This window comes from Sebastes umbrosus, chromosome 12 (assembly GCF_015220745.1).
Source record: "Sebastes umbrosus isolate fSebUmb1 chromosome 12, fSebUmb1.pri, whole genome shotgun sequence".
NCBI classification, from domain to species: Eukaryota; Metazoa; Chordata; class Actinopteri; order Perciformes; family Sebastidae; genus Sebastes; species Sebastes umbrosus.
Window position 1 is genome coordinate 302678 of NC_051280.1, and position 17948 is coordinate 320625.

Below are 17948 nucleotides of genomic sequence, written 5' to 3' on the forward strand. Positions count from 1 at the left end.
AAATAAAAGTCCGCCCATCATTTTGCCTTAAAGGCAACACACAGATTCCACCACTTTATCATTAAGGAAATGTGAGTCTGGTAAAAGATGAATTAATGGACAACACTGAATAAAACTATCATATTTTTTACACTTTTCCCCGCTCTGACTTTTTTTATAGATAAATGTGCACAGTCAGCATATACTGTACGTACATGTACTACAATCTCTACGTCGACTGGATTAAAATGGAGGCTCCGCCTCTCATTTACCTGTCGCCATGTGAATCGTAGTATCAGAGCTCTATTGATGAACCTACTCAGAGTTGATTGAACTGACCCTGATCAGCTGTTCTGGAACCGAAAAATTTTAAGGCTGTGGTCGAAAAGTCCAAAAATTACGTCTTAACGTCTTTTCCTAACCATTTTTCCTTGACCGCGATGGAAAACGCCATGAGGTCAAGGAAAGATGTGAAGGAGAATTCATAAGGACTTAGGAAAAGACAACCGTGGTGTTAAAAGAATCCGTAATTATGATACGACAGCGGCAAATGTTAGTGACGCGGGTCTGCTATGGTGAAACTACAATGTTCTGAGGATGGACTATAAAAGGCGCTGCTTCCCCCTGTGCGTTATTACATTTTTTTTTTCAGTGACAGGCTGTCCCAATTTTTGGAGTCACCAGCCACCACTGGTGAGAGTAAAGAATACATGTGTGTATGTGTAAATATGTGTATGTGAGAGTGAAAATATATGTATTTGTTGATAGCAAAGTATATATGTATGTGAAAGGAGAATGTATCTGTGTGTGAGTGAAAATATATGTATGTTAAAGGATGTAGTGACTTTTAACAAACAAATATCTAAATCTATAAGCCACTGAGTGGCGGACGGGAGAACTTGTTCGGATGCGTGCTCTACAAACAAATCCAATGTCCAGTGCGCTGTGTAACGTTATATCAGTTAGATTTATTTACACTTTAACATCTCACCATCATGTTCATCCAACAGTTTAATACATATTTATAGTATGGAGCCAAATGTGAAAAATTTAATCAACAAAACAAACAAACAAAAAATCCTCTATGGGTAAGAGGTCACCAATAATGACTGTATAATCACAATTTATGTTGCAGTTTCTTGAAGAAAACAAAGTTTGGTCACTGGCCTATCCAGTGTGCTGGTTTTGGGTTGCACTCTTGCGAACGCACCAGTCCTTTCCTGTCTGGATAGGTCTCTATAACTCTTCCGAGTAACCAGGAACTACGTGGATCTGTAGCATCTGCAACAAGTACAATGTCTCCAGGAACCAGACTTCGTCTCTCTTTACTCCATCTTTGACGCTCCTGTAGCAAAGGCAAGTATTCTCTTAGCTAATAATAATAATAATAATAATAATACATTTTATTTGGTGGCGCCTTTCTGGACACCCAAGGACACCTTACAAGAATTAATTAAAACATAGACAGATAAAACAATATAAAAACAACAGGACATGACAGAGACATATTTGTACAGACACATAAGATGGGTGATGATGAGTGCTAGAGAGAGTATGCCAGTTTAAACAGGTGGGTTTTGAGGAGGGATTTGAATGATGTGATATTTTCAGACTGCCGGATGTGTGGGGGGAGTGAGTTCCAGAGCCTGGGAGCAGAGCAGCTGAATGCCCTGGCTCCCATGGTGCTGAGGCGTGAGGTGGGGGTAGTCAGAAGTCCGGCTGATGATGAGCGGAGGGAACGGGAGGGGGCGTACTCCTGGAGGAGGTCTGTGAGGTAGGTGGGGGCGAGGTTATGGAGGGCTTTGTAGGTGAGCAGGAGGTTTTTGTAGTCAATCCGGGATTTAACAGGGAGCCAGTGCAGCTGGATGAGGATGGGGGTGATGTGGTCGGAGGATTTGGTGCGGGTGATGATCCGGGCGGCTAGCGCTTCCAAAAAGGTCGGAGATGTACTGTACTTGTCTCCATCTCCTTTTGATGTAGAGGTCGGTCTTCTCAAACAGACCAGGTGGTAAGACTGCTTTTCTTTCCCTTGTGAGCAGGTGATTGGGTGTGAGAGCTTCCAGATCATTGGGATCTGCAGATAACTTTGTGATGGGGCAGTCATTTAGAATGGCTTCGACTTCACATAGAACTGTATGGAATCCCTCGTCACTCAGGGTTTGATGATGTAAAACTGATGTTAGTGTCCGTCTAACTAGCCTTATGATGCGCTCCCATACACCTCCATGATGAGAAGCTGTTGGTGGGTTGAAGCTCCACTTTATTCCTTCCTGTAGAAAAGCGGCCTGTATTTTGCTGTGATTTAAAGCAGCAAGAGCTTCCCTCAACTCCCTTTCAGCACCAATGAAATTGGTTCCATTGTCGGACCTTAAATGAGAGACTTGTCCTCTTCTACAAACAAATCTGCGTAGAGCGTTTTTACATGAGTCAGTATCCAAAGTAGTGGACTGCTCTTCATGCCATAAATGTAAAATGACTCCATAGCATTTTTCAAAGGTACGTCCTCTCTTGACCACAAACGGTCCAAAATAATCAACCCCAATGTTTGTAAATGGAGGAAGATCAGGCGCAATTCTCTCTAGAGGCAAGTCTGCCATTTTTTGCTCACCCAACTTCCCTTTATGGCGCCTGCAGAAGCCACAGTTGGACAGGATCTTTCTTGTTGCTGCATTAGCACTGGTAATCCAGTATTTTCTCTGCAATCTGTAGAGAACATCGTTTCTTCCACCATGGCCCAGCTGTTTGTGAATGTGCTTTAATATTAGAGTGGATACGTGTTGGTCTTTAGATAGGATGACTGGATGTTTGGTCTCCTCAGGCATGGCTGCCTTGCTCAATCTGCCTCTGACTCTAAGCAATCCATCTTCCAGAACAGGGTCCAGAGTTGTAGATGGTGCTTTCCTTTTTCACTTCACATTGCACATTTTACAGCCAACTCATCGTGGAACTTTTCCTGCTGAGTGAAACGAATGATGGATGTTTCTGCTCCCGAAAGATCGTCTGGAGTCAAACTCTGACCTCCTAATGCAGCTTTGATACGTTGCATTTCCTGTTCCACTTTGCCATTCGTGTTTGCATCCTCTTGACTCATTTGTTTTCTTTTTTGACTCATCTCCAGTAGAGTCTTCCTTATTTTCAAGATCCATGCAACGGACCTCTTCAACCTTTTCCAGTCAGAAAAGTATGTTAGCAGTTGATGGGTGGCACTTGGTGTATCCTCAACAATCACTGCATTGGTTATGAGATCCTTTTTGACCTCCAGGTCATCAGCAGCAATGTCAGAATCCAAGCTGACAACTGGCCACTCCTCCTTTGCTTTCCACAGAAAGTCAGGGCCATCAATCCATCTTCTGTTTGTCAGCAAATTATCCATCTTAAATCCCCTTGAGGCTTCGTCTGCAGGATTCTGTGTGGTATGAATGTACCTCCACTGTGAGACATCAGTTGCTTCTCGGATGGTAGATATCCTGTTCGCCACAAAGGTTTGAAATCTCTTGTCCTCGTTTCTCATATACTTCAAAACTGAAGTACTATCAGTCCAGAAATGTGATTTCTCAAGTTGAAGCTGCAATTCCGCTATAAGCATCGTGTCCACTAAACGAGGAACTAATCGAGTTCTAAACGAGGAATCGTCACTTGCTTTAGAGGCGCCACTATGGGTTTTCCCATCAGGAAAGAGACGTGTACTGTGGTGGTTGTTCTGCATCCTAAGGTATGTCACAGTGCCATATCCACTTTCACTGGCATCTGAAAAATTATGTAACCGGACACGAGTGGCTTGTCCAAAATTTGTCAGCTTGAGACATCTAGCAATCTTGAATGCTGTCACTCTTTCCAGGTCTCTCAGCCACTTGATCCACTGCTGTTGGAGAGTTGGGGGAATCTTGTCGTCCCATCCATACACACAGATCCTGTAGTATGAGCTTAGCTGGGAGTGTGAGTGGCGTCAGAAATCCCAAAGGATCGTAAACTGAGCTGACCACAGATAGAATCCCACATCTAGTAAGGGGCTGTTCCTTGAGTGCCATCTTGAACTTAAAAGTGTCTGTCTCAACACGCCAATGCAGGCCAAGGGCTCTCTCAACTGGCAGTTGGTCTCTGTCCAGATCCAACTCCTGCAGGTTCTTAGATTTGTGCTCTTCTGGAATGGATAGCAATACTTCACGATTGTTTCTAATCCATTTTGTGAATGGAAGCCTCCCTTCTGACAAACAGCTGTCAAGTTCTTGACCATTTCGACAGCCTCCTCCTCAGACGGCAAGCTCTTAAGAGTCATCCATGAAAAAGTTTCTATTGACTGTGTCAATTAACTCGGCAGGGAAACTGTTATGGTTATCTTCTGCAGTCTTTCGCAGGGCGTAACAAGCACAACTGGGTGAAGACACTGTCCCGAACAGATGCACAGTCATCCTGTAGTCCACAAGTTCTTGCTTTAGATCTCCTTCAGGCCACCACAAGAATCGAAGAAAATCCATATCTTTCTCAGCCACCTTGACTTGATGGAACATGGCTTGAACATCAGTCATCAAAGCCACAGGCTCTTGTCTAAAACGTGTGAGGACTCCTAACAAAGAACTAGTGAGGTAAGGGCCTTGTAGAAGTTGACTGTTGAGAGATTTACCTCTGAACTCAGCTCCACAGTCAAATACAACACAAAGAATTCCTTTCTTTGGATGGTACACTCCATGATGTGGAATGTACCACACTTTTCCATCAGATCGTTCCACCTGATGTTCAGGCACACGTTCAGCGTAACCCTTACTGATGACATCACTGAGAAAGTTGGTGTACTCCTGGGGGAACTTCTCATTTCTCTCAAATCTCCTCTTCAATCCAAGAATGCGCTGCTTTGCAACACATTGATTGTTTGGCAGAGAGACCTCTTTTTTTTAAAGGGAAGGTTCAAGCTATTGTGTCCATCTTGAAGCTTGACAGAATCACTCATGATTTCCGTGAATTTCACATCATCTCTTGACATCTCCTTTTTGTCTTCTGATGTTTTTTCATTAAAATCATGGGTGTATTGCTTATGCAGTAACTTCTCCAAGTTTTCTATGGAGATCCTGTTAACAGTAACAGCAGGGCAGCCACTCTTACACCGCTCGTCACTGCATCCTTGAAGGGGACCATTAATAACCCACCCCAATAGGGTCCTAATGGCATAGGGTCCATTTCCATGGCTATTGACCACTTCCCATGGCTCAAGCATTTTGGAGGCATTGGTACCTATCAACAACTCCACGTCAGCTTGAATGTGAGGAACACAAACACCATCCAGATATGGCCATTTAGCCAAATCCTCTGCTTTGATAATATTATCAGAGCTCAGAGGCATCCTCTTCTGGGTGTAGACCTCTGGAAGATCGTAAAAAAATTTCCAGGGAGACTTGAAATCTCCAAACCTGTCAACATGTAGCTGGAAACTGATGCTTTAGAGCTCATGGTTCTTGAGCTGATTTGGGTTTTCGTTCCATTCAGATTCAGCTTCCTCATCTGGTTTTCTGTACAAAATGTGGCTGTACTGCCTGGATCTAGAAATGCATACGTCTGTATTATTTTGTCTCCCTTGTTGGACTTCACCTGTACCGGTAAGATGGATAGAATCCCATCACTGTTCCCGGCCCCCCTGTATGACCACCTGTTTGCAGAGAGACAAGTGCGCTGCTCAATGATGGTTCTTTTGGCGGTTTTGGGTTTGTGTTGACTGCTTTTACTCTTTGGTGGATATGAAGAACACTGGGATGGTTTTGGCCACATTCCTTGCAAGTCAAGCGCTTATCACAATCCTTGCTCCTATGTCCGATATGAAGGCAGCCAAAACAGATTCCTTTTTCCTTTAAAAAGTTAATCTCGTCCCTGTGTGTCTTTTCCTCCAACCGTGGACACTGCTCCAGTGTGAGAGCCTCGAGAGCAACACATACAAAAGCTGCTGTTATTTGCAGATGAACCACTTTGCCATATATCCTGGCTAGACTTTCTGGATTTTTCAAATGTGGGGGTTTCAATGGTGGTAACAGTAGTTGCAAAACTGTCTCCTTTAAATCTTGATTGGAGTTGTGATTTCATCCTGTTTGCATTTTTGCTTACTGTACCCTGTTGTGTGTTCTGAATGTCTCCAAAGATTGGGTCAGACACTATTTTGACTTGACCCTCGACGCATGTGACAATATCAGTGAACTGTGCCCTGCGATTGAGTCATTCCAACAGCTCACAGGCAGAGGTTCTCCATTTTTCTCTTAGCTTGTATGGAAGCTTCAGAATCACTGTTCTCATATTCGCTGGCATATCCAGTTCTTTCATGTACTCTATGTCCTCCATTGCATTACAACACTCACGCAGAAAGAGGGAATATGCTTGAAGAGATTTTACATCCTCAGGTTTCACCACTGGCCAGCAGAGGGCTTTCTCCATATATGCTGCAGTGCGTTTGTGTTCATTACCAAAGTGTTCCTGTAGCAAATTCTTAGCTGTAGCATAGCCTCTGTCTGGGGCCATATGCTGACAGCTACGGACCAGCTCTCTTGGTTGACCTCTTGTGTACTTATCCAAGAAATACAGACAGTCCCCTCTGTTGCTTGCATTACGCTCCACACAATGTTCAAAGGCTCTGATAAAGGCTCTGTACTGCAAAGGATCTCCATCAAAAAGTGGAAATTTCTCTCAGTTGTAGTAAATGAGAGGTTTGTTGTTGTATTAGCAATGTTGTTATTTAATTTTGTCTTTGCAGTAAGTTGTAGAGAGCTGATGTTTCATCATTTCCTTGAGAAAGTTGAGATTGAATGACATTTGGATTTGTTAGCTGCACATGAGGGTGGTCCAAGAGAGGTTTGCTTTTTGTTTTTTCCTGTTTTAATGTTTTATTCAGTTGACTGTCCTGACTGTTGTCTTGTGTTGCATTCCTATATGCATGTTGTTTGCACTCTGGAACTGTGATGCTGGAAACTTGAATTTCCCTCGGGATCAATTAAGTTATTATCTATCTATCTTGTTGTTGTTGTGAGTCCACAAATGTTGGTGGATATTCTTTGGCATGTGGGCTGAGAGTGGTAGAGGTTTCCTTTAACCTTGATCCTTTTTGAAAATATGATTCCATTCCATTTGATGGTGTATTTGGGAACGCTTGGTGACTGCAGGCTGCTAACACTGCTAAGTTAGTAGCGGTAGCTGCCATTTCTGTATTGGGCTCCAGCTCTTCCTTTCTCTTCTGCTCCTCGAGTGCGTGTTTCTCCTTTAAAGCTGCAGCGCGAGCTACAAGTGCGGCTCTCTCTGCCTCTGCTTGAATGCGTGCAGATGAAGTAAAGGATTTGCTGGATCTTGAACTGGTGTGACTTTTCCGGCTTGATTTTTTAGTGGAAACATTTTTTTCAACATTGGAAATGCTGTCACTGGGTTTTACTTCACTCTCAATTTCATCTTCATTTCAGCAGGTTTGGAAATGTTTGCACTTGACAACCACTTATTCACAGCATCCGTGAAGTCATTGACACTCAACATTTTTGCTTTGAACCATATCTCATGTTTCTCCTTTTCTTCTTGAAGTAAAAATTTTGACAGAGATTCATGTGTTTCTTTTGCGTCGTTGCACAACACTTTGTATTTTTCAAAAGTACAATGCACCTCCCTTTCATATGCTCTGTCATGCATTAAGTCTTGTATTGTCCTTTTTAGGTTAGATTCTTTGTTTAGTTTGAACTTCCTCTCCTTTTGTAGCTTGTCCAGTTTGTCCATTAATGCCTTTTGTGTCAGTTTAATAGGACGTTTAGTGACAGATTGTTTTACCATGTCACCATTTGCCACGCAAATCGTGCCACATTGAGCTGTGTTTCAACCGCGGCGGGCTCATTAACAATAGAATCATGATTTTGAACCCTTACATCTGAATCCATCATCAATCAAATACACTTCACATATAAACCACACCACATAATTTACCTTAGGCATAAATTGGAAACCATTGAATTGGATTTGCACTAAAAAAAAAATGAAAAAGGTGTGCACACAACTTTAATCAATGGCCATGTATTGTTGTTGGTAGCGCTACATACCTCCGTCAATTCGCTGTCCGTTTGTGCGCAAAAAGTAGTTTGTGTTCCGGCAGTGGTCCCTTGTCCAACTTTGATTCTTGAGCGAAACAAAGAAATCCAACAACGTGGAATCGATCAGCCGTTTCCGTGACGTCAATCGATCAGCTGTTTCCGTGACGTCAATCGATCAGCTGTTTACGTGACGTCAATCGATCAGCTGTTTCCGTGATGTCGATCAGCTGTTTGATTTCAGCAATGTCTAGTCGATCAGCTGTTTCCGTGAATGACGATTCACACAAGTTCAAATAAAGCCAGTTTTTGACTTAAATGTAGTGACTTTTAACAAACAAATATGTAAATCTATAAGCCACTGAGGGGCGGACGGGAGATTTTGTTCGGACGCGTGCTCTACAAACAAATCCAATGTCCAGTGCGCCGTGTAACGTTATATCAGTTACATTTATTTACACTTTAACATCTCACCATCATGTTCATCCCTTGTTTCCATTCAGTGGGATCTAATTCAACAATGTTCATATGGCAAGGCTTGGCTCGGCACGGCTCAGCCTGGCACGGCTCGGCACGGTCAAAAACTGTTTGGCTCTCCGTCTCACACACCCGATCCTAATCAGGAGAGCTTACCTATATGGACTTTCATGTCCATGTTACACCCTGTGGTCAGTGCTAGAACTGCAGGCATACATTAATTGTGTCATCCACAGATAAAAGTAAAACAAACAAAAAACTACATTAAGGCTCCAACAAAGGAGAATGTATGTGTGTGCGAGTGAATATATATGTATGTGTTGAAAAGTAAAGTATATATGGATGTGAAAGGAGAATATATGTATTTGAAAGGAGAATATATGTATGTGAAAGGAGAATGTATGTGTGTGAAAGGAGAATATATGTATTTGAAAGGAGAATATATGTATGTGAAAGGAGAATGTGTGTATGTGAAAGGAGAATGTATGTATGTGAAAGGAGAATGTATGTATGTGAAAGGAGAATATGTGTATGTGAAAGGAGAATGTATGTATGTGAAAGGAGAATTTATGTATGTGAAAGGAGAATATGTGTATGTGAAAGGAGAATTAATGTGTGTGTGAGTGCCAGAATGAATTATGTCTTGTACGGCCCCTCATACTGAACAGCGTAGCCACACGCGAGCGCAAATGGGATTCCGACCCGCAATGATTTATACGTGTAAGAAGTTACAAACAGTACCTTTAAGTATAAAATAATTGGGTTAAAAAATAATTGAATACGCTTATATGAGAACTGAACAGGGGGCGATGGTTAGTTCATCACTACAGTACAAGTTATACCTTTACACATAGTTAATTTAAAAAAAGAAATGCTTAGTACTGCTTTGGAAAAGGTTTGCATAATTCATGTCTGTGTGGTGAGTTCAACACTGTACAGTTTTATATTGTACTCAACACAGCTTACTGCTCACAATTAAAGCTCTGGTAAAGTAGTGCTTCTGAAGACGTGTCTGTTCTGTTCTCTCTCTCTCTCCTCTCTCTCTCTGTAGCGTAACCTGACATTTTCATGTGCTGAGTCCAACTCCTTCTCCGTCTTCTTCAACTCCACGTCCTTCCTGCGGCTGCCAGGTCAGAGTGACAGCGACACTCTTTCAGTCAGTCTGTCTTTCAGGACATGGAACCCCAACGGGTTGCTGATGTTCACGCCGCTGGCTGACGGCTGGGTGGAGGTGGGACTGACGGAGGGCAAGGTCACCGTCTACATGAATGTGACACAGAAGAAGAACACACGTATTGACATCTCATCAGGTGAGCTCAGCAGGAGCCCTCCGTCACTTCAACTAGTTAGCTCCGTTTTTATTTTGCTGTTTTCCTCAGTTCATTTTATCTTTACGTTTATATACTGAAATGTGTTTTTTCCTTCAGGCTCAGGTCTGAATGATGGCCTGTGGCACAGTGTTCATCTGAATGCATTGGAGAACTATGCAATGCTGACAGTCGATGGAGACGAGGCATCCACAGTCAGAACAGCCATCCCCATCCACATCCAGACCGGAGGAACCTACTACTTTGGAGGTGATTCCTCAGGAAGATAACTAACCATCCAGAGTAGTGTTTATGTTTCATGAAAAGGTGGCAGAGAAGGATATTTTTATTTTCAGGCAGTGAATCATGTAATCCAATGACCTTAGCTAGTTTCAAGTCAAAGTGTTTAAAGTGTGTTATCACTTTGGGCCCTATTTAAACAATCTATAGCGCATGGTCTAAAGTGCATTTAGGGCGTGTCCAACTCCCCTTTTTCTAGTTAAGCGGCACATAATCTGGATGGACAGTAAGGCACAAGAGGCAAAGAGGTTGTGTTTAGTCTCTTAATTAATCCTAGCTGTGTTTTGGGTGTAACAGGAATTAAACCAACCAGAGTGTCATCTCCCATTCCCTTTAAAAGCCAGGTGCGCCGGCACATTGGTGCATTGCTATTTTAAAGGCAGTTTTCTGCTGAGGGAACAGATCTGATCGTGGGTGAACTGAAAGTCAGCGAGCAGATGTATGAGGTGCTCGGCCGGTGGACCCTCTGCCTCAGCCATCTCCAAATCCTCTGTCCCATCAGGAACTCCATCGGGGGGGGGCAGTTCATCATATGATGATAAGCACTCGGCTAAATATATTAAACATGTATTGATGAATACTGAAAAGTTTATTACTGTCTGATGCAACCCACGGGTTGAGTGGAATCCTCCGGAGATCCATTATGCACAGGCTTGAAGCCGGGCGCTGCTGGAGAGGCTGTGTGTAACATGGATCCATCAGCCTCAAAATGCCGCCGTTTAGGAGGAGAGAGCCCGTAAACTTTGAAGTAGCCTACGTCTACACTCACACACACCGAGGGATGATGAGAGGAGACGCCACAGAGGCGTGTGACCACCGTGATCTCTCTGGTCACGGCGTGCTGCAGGTTGATCATACAGAATGCCTGAGAGCCTTACTTCATTATACGTCATTCTATTCATCATATTCTGAATTGAGTGTTTTCCTGAACATGAATAAAAACATTGTTCTGGCGCCGACACTGTGTTTAAGTGAGGAGGAGCTGCTGCTGCGTCCCTGTGTGTGGAACCAGCAGAGCGTATTGTGAACCTGCCTGTAGACTCATCTTACTATCTGAATAATGAGCCCTTTAAATACTGGACCAGACTGTAGACCAGGTTTCTGTTGGTCAATGACACAATCGCCCTCTGCTGCATCAAGATAGCGATGCGCCAACAAAGCACCAGACCACACCTCATTTTAAGACCAACACGCTCATGGGCGCACAGATGGGAGCAAGTACATCTGCTCCTGATGCTACGTGTCCACATGGGCGTTTTTTATCCGAGGGGACGCGCCGCTTCCCAGCATTGGACGCTTGGTGGGCTGCCACTAGACACTAGGCACTCGGCACCGGATTGGACGAACACTTTCCCTCCGTGGGCTACTGCTCCAGCTTTCAAACTGGAAACAATATGGCGGCTCGTTTGGAAACTTTCTTATCTTATTTCACGAAAGTAGTTCACCAAGATGTGTTTCTGAAAACATTTGAGGCGAGAAATAAGTCATGCAGTTGATGAATCTGTCTTTATTTTATATCGACGAAGCTTAGTTTGAGTTTCCAGAGGCGGCGAGTCGCGTCGGATGCCCCTGATTTGCAAAAATTAGCCTAGACCTCAACTTTATGCAAATAAGGAGCGGGCGATGTAACCCATCTCTCGAATCACGCCGCGACGCTATCAGAATGCATTGCACGACTGCTTACATAGACAATTAATTGGAAGCGTGGAAAGGACAGAGTCTGTTGACATGTACCATTACACAATTATTCATATATTATTATTATTATTATTATTATTATTATTATTTATTAATAATTACACAAAAACATTTTTTTGATCTGTTCTAAATGTACCTTAAAGGGAGCTCTGTCAAGTATTTAATACTCTTATCAACATGGGAGTGGACAAATATGCTGCTTTATGCAAATATATGTATATATTTATTATTGTAAATCAATTAACAACACAAAACAATGACAGATATTGTCCAGAAACCCTCACAGGTACTGCATTTAACATAAAACAATATGCTCAAATCATAACATGGTAAACTGCAGCCTAACAGGCAACAACAGCTGTCAGTGTGTCAGTGTGATGACTTGACTATGACTTGCCCCAAACTGCATGTGATGATCATAAAGTGGGCATGTCTGTCAGGGGAGACTCGTGGGTACCAATAGAACCCGTATGAACTCGTTCACATTCATATTCATATCTACACATATAAATATACATATACACATATACAGAGAGAGATAATGGGCTGATGCTGGTGTACACAGAGTGTGTAATAGGATATACTGTAGTTGTACAGTATGTGTATGCATGTTAGGGGATGATTACCATGAGTCTCAAATGTAGTCTAGGTAAGTAATAAATAAGTACCATAATAATACTAATATTAATAATAATCAACTTTAGAAAAACGAATTATAACCGTGAGAGCAGCAACGAATAAATAATAATAAACAAGCAAACAAAAAGAAAATTAATTTGCTAATGTAGTTTCAAAAGGAGCTAGATGACAGTGATATAATGATGATAAATAATAATAAGAAGGCACAAAATAACTTAATAATAATAGTAAATTAATTAATTAATTTAATTAAAGCTGCAGCGCAATCGCTATATCCTGACAGTAGTGCATGAGACAGGTCATCTGAAAAAATTCATGTTCCTCTGTGTCCTCCGGTGTCCCCTGGTGTCCTCCTGCCAATAGGAACACTCTCTCTGAACTGATCTGTGATTGGTCAAAGTCTCCCGTCACAGGCTAGATGATCTAAAGCCTGAAAACAGAGCCATGAGGAGGAGCAGAAGTCTAGTTCTCTCTCAGAACACTTGCACTACAATATACTGAAAGGTTATAAAAAATATACTGCCTACTGCAGGTTTAACTAATTAATCAACTCATGCTCTTTCTAAAATCCGGCTACAGCCATGGGGCTGACAGGGAGTGCAGCACAGACAAATGACCTTTGACCTCCTGCGCTTGTCTCCAGGTAACTTCCTGCACATTAACACCCGATCACCTCAGCGCTCGTTCCAGGGCTGCATGCAGATGATCCACATAGACGACCACCTAGCTGACCTCAGGGCTGTCGAGCAGGGCCTCATTGGAACCTTTGAGAACGTCAGCCTGGATATGTGTGCCATTATAGACAGGTAGGTATACAACTCAGTCACAATAAGATTGTCATCACTTAAGAGAAAACACAGGCAGGTACATCTGTTGCCTTATGAAAAAATACTGTGGGTTAGGAACTGCTGGTTCATGGTTCCTGCTGTATTCTGGCTGCGTTCACACTGGGTTCCTTCCACTGTCCATCTGTGTGTCATGTCAGGTGTGTTCCTAATCACTGTGAGCACGGTGGGCGCTGTTCTCAGACGTGGGATACATTCAGCTGCAACTGTAGTGGCACTGGATACACTGGAGCTACCTGCCATACATGTGAGTGCACGTACACACACACACACACACACACACACACACACACACACACACACACACACACACACACACACACACACACGTCTGCTAAGCTGTGTGTCTCCTCTGTAGCGATGTATCAGCAGTCCTGTGAGGAGTATAAGCACCAGGGGAAGAGCTCAGGGAGCTACTGGATCGACCCAGACGGCAGTGGACCTATCACCCCCTTCAGAGTCAGCTGTGACATGACAGGTGAGATGTCACTATTGTCAATGCTTGCTCCAGAATTTTGCACAAACTTGAGTCCTACTCTCAACACTTCTCTTTAGCAGCTATGCTTATTAGTCTTCCCGTGTCTGTTTGTAAATCATGTGTTTGTGAGTGTGACAGTAGCCACTGTGGTATGGAAACATGCAGTTGTCATACTATTTTTCTCCGTATATAACATATATATAATATAATATATAAGTTATTATGCATCTGCTAACATATTGTATAGTGCAAAGTAATCTTTGCTGAAGAAGGCGTGGAGACTATTGACAGTATTTTTTCTGGTCTTTTAGAGGAAAAGGTTTGGACCACGCTAAAGAACAACCTATCTCCTCAGACATCAGTCACCAGTGCAGACCAGGAGGGGAAGGCAGTGCTGCAGATCACTTACAATGTGACTGATGAACAGGTACACGATGAATACGCACTTCCTTTGAGCTAGTTCACCTGCTGCACACTTTGTTTTGTTATGTCAGAGTGGAGCACTTTGAGTTCACATCAGTTTCTTTGTGTAATAGTCAGAAGATACAACCACAAGTTGAAGTCAATTTAAGTTCAATTGAAGTAAAAACTGAGTGAATGCAGATTCTATAAACATGTTTAACTGCCGATTTTACATTAGAAAATATGAGGTCATAATGTGTATGGGATTACCGTAAATTCTCCAACAAAAGCCAATATACAAGTACCGAAAAATGGGCGCATTGCCAGCATGAACAAAAACAGGCCAGTCACTAATACCGACATGTATACTCTACTGGCACACATGGCAAAGTCAGTATGATGTCTTCTTCCACAGCACAATATTTCCACTTCCATCGGTACAAAAACATCATGTCATACTCACTACTCTGCTGCCCTTAGTTTCTTTTAAAAATTATTATTTAACCTTTATTTTTCCTGGACAGTCTCATTCAGTTCTAAAATCTCTTTTTAGAGGGAGACCTGAGGCCTGGACTAGACAGCAGGATTTAGGGTCAGCGAGGTAACGTCAGGGTTAACCTTTCAGGGTTTACAGTCCTACGACGGTGGTTCACTTCTTACCGGGGTAGATCACCATGGTAACTGATGCTGAACACCTGATCTGACCAGCTCGGTGCACAGATCGTATGATAATATTACACAAAGACGAAGAAGTTACAGTCATAATCCAGACTAAAAACAACACAGTTTAAACTGATAAATGCAGGAAAGACAGCTGGCTGGGTGCTGCACATTCACAACTATACATTTAAAAAAAAAAGGTAATAATAAATAAAATGTTTAATTAATTCGGTCAGACAGCTCTCGGTCAGATCAGACAGCTATCGGTCAGACAGCTCTCGGTCAGATCAGACAGCTATCGGTCAGATCAGACAGCTATCGGTCAGACAGCTCTCGGTCAGATCAGACAGCTATCGGTCAGACAGCTCTCGGTCAGATCAGACAGCTATCCGTCAGACAGCTATCGGTCAGATCAGACAGCTCTCGGTCAGACAGCTATTGGTCAGACAGCTGTCGGTCAGACAGATCTCGGTCAGACAGCTATCGGTCAGATCAGACAGCTCTCGGTCAGACAGCTATCGGTCAGACAGCTCTCGGTCAGACAGCTATTGGTCAGACAGCTATCGGTCAGACAGATCTCGTTCAGACAGCTGTCGGTCAGACAGATCTCGGTCAGACAGCTATCGGTCAGATCAGACAGCTCTCGGTCAGACAGCTATCGGTCAGACAGCTCTCGGTCAGACAGCTATTGGTCAGACAGCTATCGGTCAGACAGATCTCGGTCAGACAGCTGTCGGTCAGACAGATCTCGGTCAGACAGCTATCGGTCAGATCAGACAGCTCTCGGTCAGACAGCTATCGGTCAGACAGCTATCGGTCACACAGCTCTCGGTCAGATCAGACAGCTCTCGGTCAGACAGCTATCGGTCAGACAGCTATCGGTCAGACAGCTATCGGTCACACAGCTCTCGGTCAGAGATCTGTCTGACCGAGAGCTCTAAAATTGTACTTTGTCATATATGCTGTATATGCACAGTATTAGAAGATATTATTGAAAACTACCGACGCTCTGTTCTGCAATTCTCTATTGCTATTCGATGTTATCTTTTTACATTTCTACAACCGATGATGATAATATCATCAGGCACTGCCGCTCCCCTAAACTTTGTCTCATCCAGAGACCAGAGTCCCAAACAGTCCCTGTGTCTGTCAGACGGTGTGAAGGGATTACTACCAGCAGAGCATCATGCACAGTAGACTACAGTATATGGCAGGTCGATTTTTTCTTGAAATATTATGATTGTATTTTCATTAACCTGCGACTTTATTACACAGATATGAGGAAATGCTGTGAATATGCAGAAAGTTTTGAACATGAGCAGAAATCTTGCTGAAACGCATATGATTGATTAAAGTCCAGGGGTTTGTAAATGAATTCAAATGAATTAATGAAGGCTACTATTGAGTTTGAATGTGGTGCCACGTGCACATTTAAAGAATTAAATCATGTTTACATGTGCTGACTCAGCAGAGAATTAATTAAATAAGAGAAGTTGATTTACAGGAGAATACAGAATGCCTGAGGTCCTTGCTGAATTATATTCCATTATATTTTTATATTTTTAATTTTGAGTTTTACTTTACATAATTAAAGACATTTCCACCATAAAGTGTTGCATAATAAATCACCAGACTGCAGGAAATGAAGTGGTTAAGGCTCAAAATCACGCAAGTCACACATATTGCGTCATCCATACAGCACCCCCCACTTGAAACACGGCTATGCTATCAAGTCCGTTTCACAGTATATTCTGAAACCTGTTTCTATATCACTGCCCCATCTAGACCACTATATCTATTCTTTATCTATATTATACTATATCTATATTATTTTTAACTAATAAGTCTGTTCATTTACGCATTCACATCGGTGATTTTTTCTTTTGCCAGCCGTCCTTCCTGCATTTGGCAGCTTCAGCTGTGTCACTTTTATTCTGGATTATGTGTTTAACTTCATGGTATTTGTCTGATATTATAGTTTGTAAAATGTGTCGCTTAGCTGACAGTAGACGTGTCCATGTCTGTGATTGGTCAGATGCTGCAAACACCGCCCCCTTTATGTCAGCTCATAACCAGATTGAGAAATCCTGGGTTGACTTAGCAGTTTTCAGTATCAGGACATGTACATTCAGTAGTCAAATAGTCCTTCATCCTGATTTAAAATCTTCCATGATAATCTTCCATCTTCTGTCAACCAGACTGTTTATCAAAACAGCCGTCACAGAACTGCATTCTTTCTAAAACCAGACTGTATGTTATTGAGAATGCCATGTCTTGATAAAAACTCCAAAACCTTAGCTAAAACCATAGAATAGATATAAGAAGTGGGCATAGTCACAGTGACGTCGCCCATTGGCTTGTGGACTGCCTTTTTGAAGCCTCGAGTTCAGAATTTTGTCCGTCGCCATCTTTTGCAAGATGTAAAGATTGCAACCAGCAGAGACCTGAGAGGGTGGAGCTAAGTACAACCGAACGCTAAATAAGACATTTTAGACAACCAAAAAGTTATAATTAACTTCCATGAAGTGAAAACACACTGTGAAAGGGTTAAAGTTCTAAGACGAAAACACAGACAGGCCCAGACCCAGACCAGACAACGCCATGGTAGCGACCTGTCAATCACACGGTAGCCCCGCCCTAAAGCATCCCCTGCTTTATGGTCTATCTGACTCTAAATGAGACCATAGTTTACTAAATGAACATTACATTTGGATAATATCCAACATTTGGATAATGGCCAATAATTGTTAGGGTTGGATCGATCTCCGCCCTTCACTAATGGAATAACTGGATACCTGACACATGCTAGTGCAGCTAAAAGTTGATCAAATAATATGTATTGTAACGTGCACAATGTGTATTGTAATCAATTCCAAATAATTGCCCCTAAAAAACTATTTGTTGAAAATGAAACATGTGTTGTATATAATAAAAAAGCAACTGTCTGTCTCTTTCCTTTGTTTGTGTGTGTGTGTGTGTGTGTGTGTCCAGGTGCTGTCAGTCACCAGCAGTGCAGAGTACTGTGACCAGTATGTAGCCTACGCCTGTCGAATGTCTCGTCTGCTCAACACTCCTGGTAGAGTATCCCTCAGAACTAGCATCAGCATCAGCAGCTTCAGCTGTGCTGTCA

General features: G+C 42.6%; 1 protein-coding gene across 1 annotated transcript in view; it reads left to right on the forward strand.

The window, feature by feature from the left end:
• The window catches only part of LOC119498315 (contactin-associated protein-like 2), a 79826-nt gene that overhangs the window by 40601 nt on the left and 21277 nt on the right, over window positions 1-17948 (forward strand). The window contains exons 8-14 of the mRNA XM_037787087.1: window positions 9541-9799; window positions 9917-10066; window positions 13077-13239; window positions 13419-13525; window positions 13637-13756; window positions 14068-14183; window positions 17810-17894. Of these exons, the coding sequence (XP_037643015.1) occupies window positions 9541-9799; window positions 9917-10066; window positions 13077-13239; window positions 13419-13525; window positions 13637-13756; window positions 14068-14183; window positions 17810-17894 (1000 nt within the window). The remainder of the gene's footprint in view (window positions 1-9540; window positions 9800-9916; window positions 10067-13076; window positions 13240-13418; window positions 13526-13636; window positions 13757-14067; window positions 14184-17809; window positions 17895-17948) is intronic.